Here is an 11,942-nt window from a genome sequence, read left to right on the forward strand (position 1 = left end):
AAAAATCCTCCTTGGTGCCAATCAGACCAGTACCTGGATCAACTTTGTACTGAGGGATATTTTTAGTAACCCTGTATTTTTCACTTGCAAAAAAGCAATTCAACCCCTTCACCTTTATTTACTCATATATGTTTTTTTAAAAATCTTAATAAAGGAAACAGGACAATATAAAGATACACAGAGAAAAAAAATTCAAGTTTATTAAAAACAAACTATACATTTTAAGAATAACACATTTTTTAAAAAAAAAAAAACCAAAGTAGTAAATGTCCATTGTACTAAAACAGACAAAAGTTACAGGTGCACAAACAAAATAAATCACAAAAGCTAAGAATACTGATTTATTGGCAGAGCAAACAATATAGTGAACAGTTTTGGCTTCCAAATGGAAGATGCCCTCTACTCCCAAATGTCATTGGTCACAAAACTCATATTTAACATTAACTCAGCTAACATTGTTCTATAACCTCCCACACTGTTTTATAGCTACAAAGACATTATTTTAAACTTTACATGCTGTAATATACACGAGTCATGAGTATAAGGGTATGGTAACAAGTCATTTTCTTTAACCATGTGCTCTAGAATATAACATCAACAGCACTGGTTTAAGTACCATCCTGAATATGCCATAAATCTTACTCTTCAGCCTTTCATTTTAAACCTTGATGCATTGGGTGTTTGTAATGCCTGGCAGAGTAAGATTAAAGGCCTGTGGCACTGAAAGGGTTAAACAGTACTCTTGGAACACCTTGCTATGTCTACATAGAATTAATAGGTTTGGCCTAATTTACTACCCAATAGCAAACAATCCGATTTCTACTTTTATTTTCTAACTGATCTATGTAAAGATGAATCAGATTAAAAAAAGAGAGATAATATGTTCTTGCTGTGATTATCAGTTAGCCAATAAAAACCTCTAGTTGCTGTTCCATTGCTGCCCTGTAAGTCGTAATTGATCAAAATGGATTGCTGATAGCTTGTTGTTAGTAATTTAGCCCAACTGTGATTTAAAATGGTGTTAATATCAATATCTAGGTAGTGGCCAAGTTGTTTTAAAACTGTTCCCATCTGTGTAGCATTGCAGTGGGTTTTTTAAGCCTGTCTTCCCATGCTCACTCATATTGTAGTTTACAGCATGTTAAGATTCACAAGTGCAAAGTCTTTTACTTGTTAGATCTTTCTACTACCCATTCTCACACAAGAACAAAACACATATTAAAATAAGTGCAAAATGCAGTGCATTACTAAAGCAATCATTTATTTGCTGAGGTTTTTTTCTTGTCCAGTGAGCTTCTTGCAGAAAACAGCACTTTCTAAAAGGCTAGCTGCTCTTTGTATACATCTTTAAAGGTAGGTACATTATAATATACCTGTTTATCCACAGCCTATTCAATAAAGAGGAAAAATAATATATTAATTAGGGTTTAGGCTTTATTTTCTGTTAAAGATAGATACCGACACCCGAAATGAATCTATCACAACATTGTTCTTGTATGCTATTTATAATTTTACTTTAAAAGTATTTGCCCAATGTTTGCATATTACCTATCTGATTATCTGATCCCCCATGTTGCTCTATGAAGGTGCTGCCATACAGGGTGCGTGTGACATCACGGAAGTGGACCATGTGCATGACTACACTCCCAAAGGGCATCCTGACTTCCCCCAGCTCTGTCCCCAGATTTCATATGGAAATCTGTGGCAGAGGCTGGGGCTTTTAATAATTTTTTTTTTTAACAAAAAAAAAAAAAGAAAAAGCATGCACCCAAGCGCTGCCCCCCCAGGCACTGGCCCTAGGGTGCCCCATTATATAAATACGGCCCTGCTGCCATATTTGTGCAGTAGTCTGTTATCGTTAGAAGTTGGGACAATCAGGTTGGCAGAACAGTCAGGTTCAGGAACTTCAAGTGACAGTTATGTACAAAAGCAGCCCTATCAGCAAAAAAAAAAATCAACATGACCTATAGGTAAAATTCATATTTTGAAGGGTAGTTTTTTTGGTGTCAGTATCACTAAGATAATAGGGCACAACTCAAAAGGGGATGTTCACCCAATGTTTTGCATAAGGAAAGAAATATGTCATTCTAAGCAAGCATCCTATATATACGGTAAACAAATTCAATGTTTTTTTTAAAAAAAATTATGTACAAATGTAACTGCTATTGAAGGCAGTATGTGTAAATCTGTTGGTATTCTCTGCACTGCTTGTTCTGACTACTCATACTATTGATCTTTAGTCAGAAGTCCCCCAACCAAAACTTTAATTCCCTCAGTGCCTCATGTGACAAACCTGCAAAGGAGAAACACAGAAGCATCGAAGGCATGTGGGAAATGGAGTCTCAGTCTTGGGTAGGAAACAGCTTGTTTCTGCTACATCGTTTCTCTCATCAGACAAGCAGTGAAAAAATTACAAGGAACAGACCAATCACAATATACATATAACTTTAAAATCACTAAATTAATGATGAGTTGCTGAGAATTTATTACATTGTCTTTCATTACACAATTACAAAAAAATGTCTATTTCTTTTCAGGGATGATGATTAGCCACCTTCACGTATATATCAGATTTTAAAGATGTATAGTATATTTTTGCTTTTACCTAATTTTTTTTTTTATAAACAGAAGATACTGTATAAAAATACAAAAATATCAAAGTACACAAAAAAGCACTTAATACCTGCTGGTAACACTTTAGGTCAAACTTGTTTAAACTAGTGTTTACACACGCGTGGCTATGAGACATTAATAGATGTAGTTCACCTTTCAAAGCATTTTTTTGCCAAGGGGCAGTTAATTTATTTAAATGTCAGATTTCATTTTTCACCCTCTTGTGTTTACCAGGGGCAGCAAAGTAAGGGCAGGAACACTGACTCTTAACTGTTAGCATTTGATACATTGCTTGATACAATTCTTGACTTTAACCGACACATTAGTTGCAGACTTTTCTCTGATGTTGCTGAGAAATGTATCATCTAATTGTAGCAAGTTGTAAGAGTGTGGATGGAAACCTTACATACAGAGCTATGACAGGGAAACACCAGAAGGTGGAAAATGAAGCATTAAACCTAAACCACAGAAAACCAATTAATAATAGAAATCCAGCGGATCACCCAGCAGCTGCCCTGCTCTGCTCCAGCAACAAGAAAAAAACAGAAGCCAATAGAACCATTTGCAAAAGCACAAAGTTCTACTGGCTTCTATAAAACTGGTTCTACAATGGAATGCATTGAAGTGGAAATTAATCAGTTAACATTTTTATTTATCTCTGTCCAAACACTGAAAAGCAATTAAAAAAAAATCAATTAAACTGGTAAAGAAATGTTTGGATGGCAAACTACCCCTTTAAATTAGTGGGTATCCCTTTTTACTGAATTATTCTACAATCCACAAAGCAAGAATACATTTATAAATCTAACTGGTACCATTTTTAACAGTGCCAAAACAGCTTGTTAGAAACTTGTTCAGTGTTGGGCAATCAAAAATAAAAAACTTTTAAAAACTATTGATCGCATTGTATTGTGTATATTACTAGTTCTGGTGTGTAAAAAGAAGGAATGCTAGTTTTGGGTGTAAAAAGGGGAACAAAACCCCATAAAAATAACTGATGGAAACTTACTCAGGGTGCTTCTCTGAGAGCTTTTGTTTATTTTCTATTTTTAGTGATTTCTGAGATATTTGCATTTTTAGACTACTAATACCTGGCTTTTGGCTCAACTGAGGGACTGAGCTGTATAACTGAATACAATTAAGGTTGCTGACACTCAAAGGGCATATTTATTATAGTGTGTAAACATCACCAGTGATGTTGCCCATAGCAACCAATCAGATCTTTGCTTTTGTTTTCTAACTTGTAGGTGACCGTTCAAATCTAGTAACTGATTGGTTGCTACTGGCAGTTGTAATGTTGGCTTACACACTTTAATAATTATGGTCTTGAGAGAGCTGCTAGTATAGTATAAAGAGTATAAAACTGCTAATTTCACAGGAACCAATAAAAATACAGAATGTATTTAAATTGCTAAAATGCTCACTCTGGATAAGTTTTAACAAAGTGTTTAATTTTTTGGTTTAGATCTCCTTTAAAAAAAATTACAACCAAGTTACTACTGGCAACACAGTACTGTACACTGTACATTACATACAATTTCTGACTCAACTGTATGTGTGTGGTCTTTTAAAATTACTGTTACTAACCATCTTCTGGTGTAATCTAACCGATGGAAAACAAACGCATCAGTGACAATATGAGGAATATGTATTAGCGCAGAAATGTATTGGCAAAGATATGACTGAGCAGCTCACTTATGTTTAACATAAAAATGAGGGGATTAATGTACTTTCCTCATTTGTGTGGCCTTATTGCTCTAATGAGGGTCATTTATAAAGATTGCTTTAGTGAGCAGTACTAGTTCATTTGGTAATCTTTAATACTGCAGTGGTGAACAATATTTGTCTTATTGTAATTTCCAGTAGGTCATTGCTAGTCACCATAATTCAATTTCAAAAGTTTGTTTTTCTGGTCAGATGTTTAACATAACAATTCTTCCAGGTGCTTTTGGTTGTTTGGCTGTACAGTCCTTTGTATTCAGTAAACCTTTGTAGAACCACTGGTAAACTAAGCCATGGGGGGCAGGTTCTCTTGTTTTACAATGCCCTCTTTGTAGAAATGGAAATTCCACAGGTTTCTTGTGCTCTTTTCCCAAAATTATTCTTGAAATTCCCTCAACGTTTGCAGGACTCGTCTGAAATGCAAAAATAAAGCAGGAAAAAAATTAAGCAACATATATGTGCATGGCTTGTAAAACAACAACTTATATGTAGCTCTCAAGCCCATTTGAAACTACAATACAGAGTTTCTGGGTGCTGTATTTTAGCAATAGATGAGGAATTACAAATACATGACTGTCAAGGTTGGGGTTGTTTTCTTGGGACAAAAGGTGCTTGCGAGGGGACATGATTACTCTGTACAAGTACATTAGAGGGGATTATAGGCAGATAGGGGATGCTCTTTTTTTAAAAACGATCAATGCACCAGAGGCAGACTTTCATTTGAAGCAGTGTGTTTTTTTTTACAATGAGGGCAGTGAGGTTGGGGAATGCCCTTCTTAGTGATGTTGTAATGGCATATTCTGTTAATGCCTTTAAGAGGGGCCTGGATGAGTTCTTCAACAAGCATAGTATACAAGGCTATTGTGATACTAAAATCTACAGTAACGGGTATATTTATCATGCTGTGTAAAAAGTGGAGTGAAGTGTTACCGGTGATGTTGCCCAGGGCAACCAATCCACAATTAGATTTCAACAGTTAGAAAATCAAATCAAAGCATCTGATTGGCTGCTCTAAGCAACATCACCGGTGATGTTTTACTCCACTTTTTACACAGCATGATAAATATACCCCTTAGTATTGATGTTGGTATATATGGTTTATGTATGTGAGTGTATATATAGGTCAGTAAAAGTTTATGTGTGCTAGGTTTACTTGGAAGGGTTGAACTTGATGGACTGTTTTTTCAACCCTATGAAACTATGAACTTGCTTAAAACATAAAAGGGATAATTAGAAAGAAATACAGTGAAACCTCAATTTTACATACCCCAATTTTAAGTTTTCCCTATTTTACACCAGTATATAATGCATAAAGCATTTCCCTAGTTTACATTTTCCCTTGTTCTTTGAAAAAAGTAAAATGGAGGTTCTACTGTATAATAGCATCTCTAGAAGGATGTCTGGGAAGGGCAAGTAACAATGTCAGTTTAGAGAGGGGAGCATATAAGAAAGGAAAAAGTGATTTATTTTTTTCCAGCTTACCGACTATAAGGGCTTTTCTTCTCAAGATACCCCCTAATAAGACACTGTCCTCTTCTTCATCATCTTCAGTTTGAGGAACTGGTGTTGCAATGGCCTCTGGTTCATCTGGGGGTCCAAATTCAGCTAAGAGGGAGCTCTCTGAGGGATACTCAAATGTGCTCTCCAGTTCAGAGTCAGGGAAAGAGATATTTAACTGTAAAAAAAAAAAAAAAAAAAAAAAATAGAATGTAGGTAAAAAAGTTTCAACAAAAAACATTTTTTGCCATTGAAGTCCCCGAAGGAGCATGGTTCCACATACTCTGACATACCTGTTGTGTTTTATATTTTATGTATTAGGAATGTACATAGAGGAAGCAAACCCTGCAGTTGCTAGAGGGCCCAGGGGGTAAGGTGGGCCTAGAGGGACACTAACTGATACATAGTTTTACTTTTTTTTTTTTTTAATGAAAATTGTCTTAAAAAGGAAAATGAACAACTCCCCCCTACCCCAGGCTTCCTTCACATTCTCCTGCACCACCTGTTACTCTCACAAGTGTGAACTACTTTAAAAATTCTGCTGTTAAGGTGGCCATACACGCACCGATATTATCGTACGAAACCTCGTTTCGTACGATAATCGGTGCGTGTATGGCATGTCAGCGAGCCGACCGATATCGCAGGAAGCTGCTGAAATCGGTCGGCTCGCCGATCGGCCAGGTTAGAAAATTTTGATCGGGCGCCATAGAAGGCGCCTGACCAAAATTCTCCCTTCAGAGCTGAATCGGCAGAAGGAGGTAGAAATCCTATTGTTTCTACCTCCTTACCTGCCGATTCAGCCCTGAATGGTGTGTGGCGGATCCGACGATGTTTCGTGCGACCGATGGTCGTACGAAACATCGTCAGATCGCCACGTGTATGGCCAGCTTTACTCTCACAAGTGTTCCTATCTGTGTACCTGCTTTAAAAACAAGGTTGGCAGGCACTATTTTACTTTGTTGTTGCCAATCTGGACTTCAGAACAACCATTATCTTTATTTAAAGAGGTGTGCTAATGAAATTACCAAACAGTTACCTATTGCAGTCTTTGATCTCTTTTATAGGCAAGGCACTTTTTGTAACTCAGGGAATTCCTAGCCAAAATCTGTTTTAGTGCTAGAGGCTGTTGCAACATGTTAAGCTATGTAAGAACAAGCTGTATTTTGTATTACAGTCCTTTTAATAGTAAAGAAATTATTTGGAAACCAGTGATGGGTTAATTCCCAAAGACCTACTAATCTTAATTGGATTGCCACTTAACAAGATTTTGGCATTATGGGTCACTGAAAAGACTGGGCGCAGGATGGCCAGCTGAGCCATCTCAGTAATGAAGGGGGGTTAAGAGTAAGAAGGGAGGGGAAGAAGGAAACATGGAGGGGAGGTGTTGCTATGTGGGGAACTTGCGGCGGAGGGGAAGGGGGGGGGGAATAAAGCAGTAGGAAGAGGGACAGAGACGTGTGCCCAGTCACAAAGCCCCTCCTTAACTGCTCATAATCTCATTACTGTATCTTTTGGCCCTGCTCAGTGGTTAATCAAAGTTCATTATCTCATTTTCTATTTAAATCTCAACCCTTTCTCCAGCCATTACCCTTCCTCCACCTCTGATCTTTTTCTTTTGCCTTTAAATATGTGTGCTTTCTTCTCTTTTTCTATTTCTCTTTGTCTTTTCCTTAGCATTTCACAGTTCTTAGTAATGTCTGTCTTTCTTCCCTGCGGGTCTCCCGTGTCCAATACCACAGATTTTCCCTCTTCTTTGCCAGCTGTCTCACCTCCCTCCCTGACCCCAGCTGCCTTGTTTCTTCCGCTACAAGCTGTCTGTAACCATCCTCTCCACAAACCCTTGGCGTGCCATTGTTTATTTATTTCAGTTTTCTTACATAGTATTAAAAAGTGTTTCTTTTACACTACATAGGTTAAAACTTTACAGACCAGCGAGCACAGATTAAAAAAAAAAATTATTATACCCTATACTCTTCAAACATTAAATGCACAATCTTTCCCAATACACCATAGTACTCTCTTCCACTGTATCAGGGCCATATATCACCAGGTTTATTGCATTCTAAGAATCACATTCCCTTGCTAAACGATTTGTACATTTCTTAGCTGTCTGTCCCCACAATCTGAATACATATCCCCACTTATCGCTCTCTCCATCCCAAACACATTCCCCCACCACGCCCTAGGATCTCCACTTCTTAGTCTTTTCCAGCTTGCATGCTTTTGACACACACTGCTGCCATTATTGCTTCTGTTACCATTCCTTTTTGCCATCTATTCTCTTACAAAAATGTTTACTACAGATGCTCTTTTACGATTCACAAAAATAAAACACTTGCAATATTGGTGGCAGCCATGCAGTACCAAAGCCCACACAATGCATGACAGATAACAGATTAGCTATCCAAAATAGAACATTTCTAGTACACTGTACTTAATGTTAAGCAGCTATCAAGTGTCATTTACAAATGACAAATTCCTCACAAATCAAGAATGAAAACCTCTTGTGCAACATAGCTCCCACCAAGGATATTTCTTTGTCAATCATTTGACACATTGGCATAACTTTGCAGAGCCAGGTCCCCCTGCAAAAATCTTTGGGAGGCTTTGCCCACAGCCTCAGACACCAGTGCAGTCTCCCCACAAGTCCCCCTCCCCACCCGCTGACTTTGCCAGATGGGGGATTTAAACAACAGCAGGGACTGAGGGTGGTGAACCACACAGCACCCCCTGCAATGTGACCTAAACCATCAGCTGATTTTCAAACAAAAGTTGGTCCTGCCTTTGCAAGTATAACAACCTTAACTCTTCTGGTAACTGCTCCCATTCAGCAACAGTAAGGGTAGGCACTAATATTAGGTGATTGGTCCTAGCTCCACATTATTTTTCTAATTTATCTTAAAAGTGTTCGATTGGTTTGAAGTCAGGGCAATCTTAAGGTTCTTCAGTTATCAGTTCTGTGCATGGGGGCATGATAGAACAGAAAAGGTCCTACCTAAACTGTTGTCACAAAACAGAAAGCACAACATGAAACTAAGGTCCTTAGCCCAAGCCTTGAAAAAAAATGGATTATTCTGCCTCCACCAAGTTAGTAGTATTTCTTGCCATCTGCCAAAACCAGATTGGCCCATCAGACTGCCAGATGATGAAGTTCAATTCACCACTCCATAAAATATTTTCCATTTCTACAGTGACCTTTAGATTTCTCCAGCCAAAGTTTGTCTTTTTACAAGGTGATGTTAGGCTTATGTGAAGACTCTCTTTCCAATTAAAATTCATTTTGTTTGGTTCCCAGTAAATGTTCTTGCCCTGTCATTTCTTCCAGAGACCATTATAACTAGGCAGTGAGTGTTCTATCTTAGGAAATTTCATTTTTATATACTGTGTGCACTCAATGATCCTTGAGTCTGTATGTCCTATCTCTTGCAACTGAACATCACTTACTGCGGACATTTGCAAAAATCGCTGGTTGGAAAGATGTTAGAGAGGTTGCATCCTATGATTGTGCTATGCTGAATATCACTGGAATATTCACAATCCATTATAATGCCAAATTACATGACTTTGTGCTTAAGTTACCAGTGTGACTTATATAGCCAACTCCTCCAACCAGAGGGGGTGTCCAGTTACTTTTGACTATACTTTTGCACAAATCAGTGCCGTCTGTGGTTACTGGGTCACTGGGTATCTTTGCATTATGCCCATGATGTCCTTTACTGCCAGGCTGGTTTTGCTTGTTTTAGCATAATACAGGAAGGAATGACAAGTGACAAAACAGGGAACCTTTAACCTGGTGCATGCCATAGTGCAAAACAAAAAAAAAAATTCTGTACCATTTTCAGAGTAGTATATTTGCCTTGGGGTATTTTCTCTCTGAGAAGAAATCTAAGCAACTGAACTAGAATTCCTAAAGTTGCATTGTCATGAATTCTGGTTTTTGCATTTCTTAAGCCTTATGGTTTCTTGACAGTACATACTGTACCTGAGGTTTTTCACTTGGGGTAAGATGAACAAAATGCATATAATGTAAATATTTATAAATAAGGCAAAATAAATTCATGAATATCCTTCTAAAACATTCATTCTGTACCATATTTTTGTCTAAACAGTGGTGTAAAACATATGTGCAAGTTCACAAAGTCTAGTGTAGATGGCAGATTTTACAAAATATCGCTGAAAGATGTACTTATCTATGATCATAAACCAGACTACGGATATAATCCTGTTTTGGTCAACTCATCCAGTGTACATAGGAGAGACTATTTTTAACTGGTAGGATCAAAAGAGATTTTCAGTAGCTTCATCTCTTTTAGATTATAATAGCATAATTGTTCCTGCAAGCCAAAATAAGTTGAAAATCCTACCAGATGAGCAGCTTCCAGTGAGATCCAGTTGTCAGAAGAGTGCTAAACCATCAGGCCATCCTGATTTGGGCCACCAACTGAGTGTCCACATATGGTGAACAGCCACTCATTTTTTTGACCTGGCCAAATAAGAGCAACTTATCTGTATGCCATTTATCTATTTGACTGCTTCAATGAGGTTATAACCACATCCACAGGCTCTATTTAAAAAAAAAAAAAAAAATGTTCCTCTGTGGCCAACTAAACAATGAAAATGGTGCTATGCTTGCTTGGCTTTACAAATTAATAACTTTTGAACTTACCATCTATTAAACCTTTTTTGTATAAATAAATATGATGCCTGGAAGTGAAAACAATAAGTAAAATACTACAGCACATTTCATTGAGCTTAGAGTCAGCAACAAGCAGATAGCATGCACTCAATATTTTCATTACATATATTAACATATATGAAAAAGCATATTTTAAAGTTACGTTTTGTTTTAGTCCGAAACAAATCTTTTCTTCATTTTTAACTATTTAGTATTATATTTCTAAGAAATTCAGATTTCTGTTGTGTTAATATTACAGGTCACTTGGCTTTAATGTGTGTATTGAATTCCAGATTTCTAAATTCCTAAAATAACAGACCCTCAATAATCTTTTCTGTTGTGAATGAATCTGTGCATAAGGCACCAAATACATCAGACTGACAGTAGATATATCTCCTTTAGACTGACCCCATATAACTCAGTAAGGCACTATATTATAGCTTCCTTTCCCCACAACATAATGTCTTTGATGTTTTGATAGACTCCTATTTTAGAAGAGAAAGCACTGGTAACCAGGACAGTAGGCAAGGCAGCATCTAGTTTACTGCTTCTTTTACTGAAACAATACAGTAGCTCTGTTTAAATCACCATATATTGGATCAGACTACCACCTGCGCCACTGCCAATAATACTTGAATTCTCGGTAAGACAAACATTCCATCTAACTACCACTAATTGCATCTCACTGATATCACTGGGAAGTACTACAAGTGTAGTACAATACATCTGCAAATATTCACTGGCATGAATAGGCAAATAGCATTTTATGGCCAATAGCACTTTATGGCCAGCATAATTCCATGGGATGGAAAGCTCCTGTGAACACCTTCCACAGCTCCTATTTAATAAAGCAGGAAACATAAGTGCAAGTGAGAGTGCTTTTCACTCCAAAAATAGTCAAACCTTTCATAAGAGTATTTCCCATTTAGGTCAAAGGAAGCTGCAGACGCTTTTTAACCAGCTGAAATACCCTCGCAAAAAAGGGCCATATGCACCATGGGCCTTAATGACGGGTATCGAGATACTTACACTGCTTCTCTTGTCACAGGGAAACAACCAATGAAGAGTACCAGCTTTTGTGCTCAGCAATACACCCCCTGTGTACCAATGCCCTTAAAATTGAGATAAGGTTGCAACTGAACATTTTGATCTCTACACATTACACTTCCTATGTGTGCATTTATTGAAAAAGATATTGAAGCCTAAAATGGATAATAACCATTTAAACATAAATTTTAAAGGAGACATATGGGATAAATGGGAAAGCCCTAATTTTGTAGGCAATTATGAATAATATATGGTGCTGGTTTCACTTTGTGCTAAAAATTAATCCTATCTGTAAAAATGGCCCCTTTACTGGAGCTCCCTATAGATCCTATAGACTCACACAAGCAAAGACAGGCTTCAGTTCCCTATCAGGTCAGCCTAGCTGCTG

General features: G+C 37.4%; 1 protein-coding gene across 5 annotated transcripts in view; it reads right to left on the reverse strand.

Annotated features, from left to right (window-relative positions):
- Nucleotides 1–245: 245 nt before the first annotated feature.
- The window catches only part of ppp1r18 (protein phosphatase 1 regulatory subunit 18), a 23,731-nt gene continuing 12,034 nt past the window's right edge, over nucleotides 246–11,942 (reverse strand). For 4 of the 5 annotated variants that reach the window (XM_031891475.1, XM_031891472.1, XM_031891474.1 and 1 more), the window contains 2 exons: nucleotides 5,818–6,010; nucleotides 4,410–4,748 (listed from right to left, as the gene is read on the reverse strand). In XM_031891475.1, coding sequence (XP_031747335.1) covers nucleotides 4,729–4,748; nucleotides 5,818–6,010 — 213 coding nt within the window. In that variant the 3' untranslated portion in view covers nucleotides 4,410–4,728. Of the gene's footprint in view, nucleotides 4,749–5,817; nucleotides 6,011–11,942 lie in introns of all 5 variants that reach the window. The other variant, XM_031891471.1, reaches the window with a different exon arrangement.

The sequence above is a fragment of the Xenopus tropicalis genome, chromosome 8 (genome assembly GCF_000004195.4).
Source record: "Xenopus tropicalis strain Nigerian chromosome 8, UCB_Xtro_10.0, whole genome shotgun sequence".
Classification (NCBI taxonomy): domain Eukaryota; kingdom Metazoa; phylum Chordata; class Amphibia; order Anura; family Pipidae; genus Xenopus; species Xenopus tropicalis.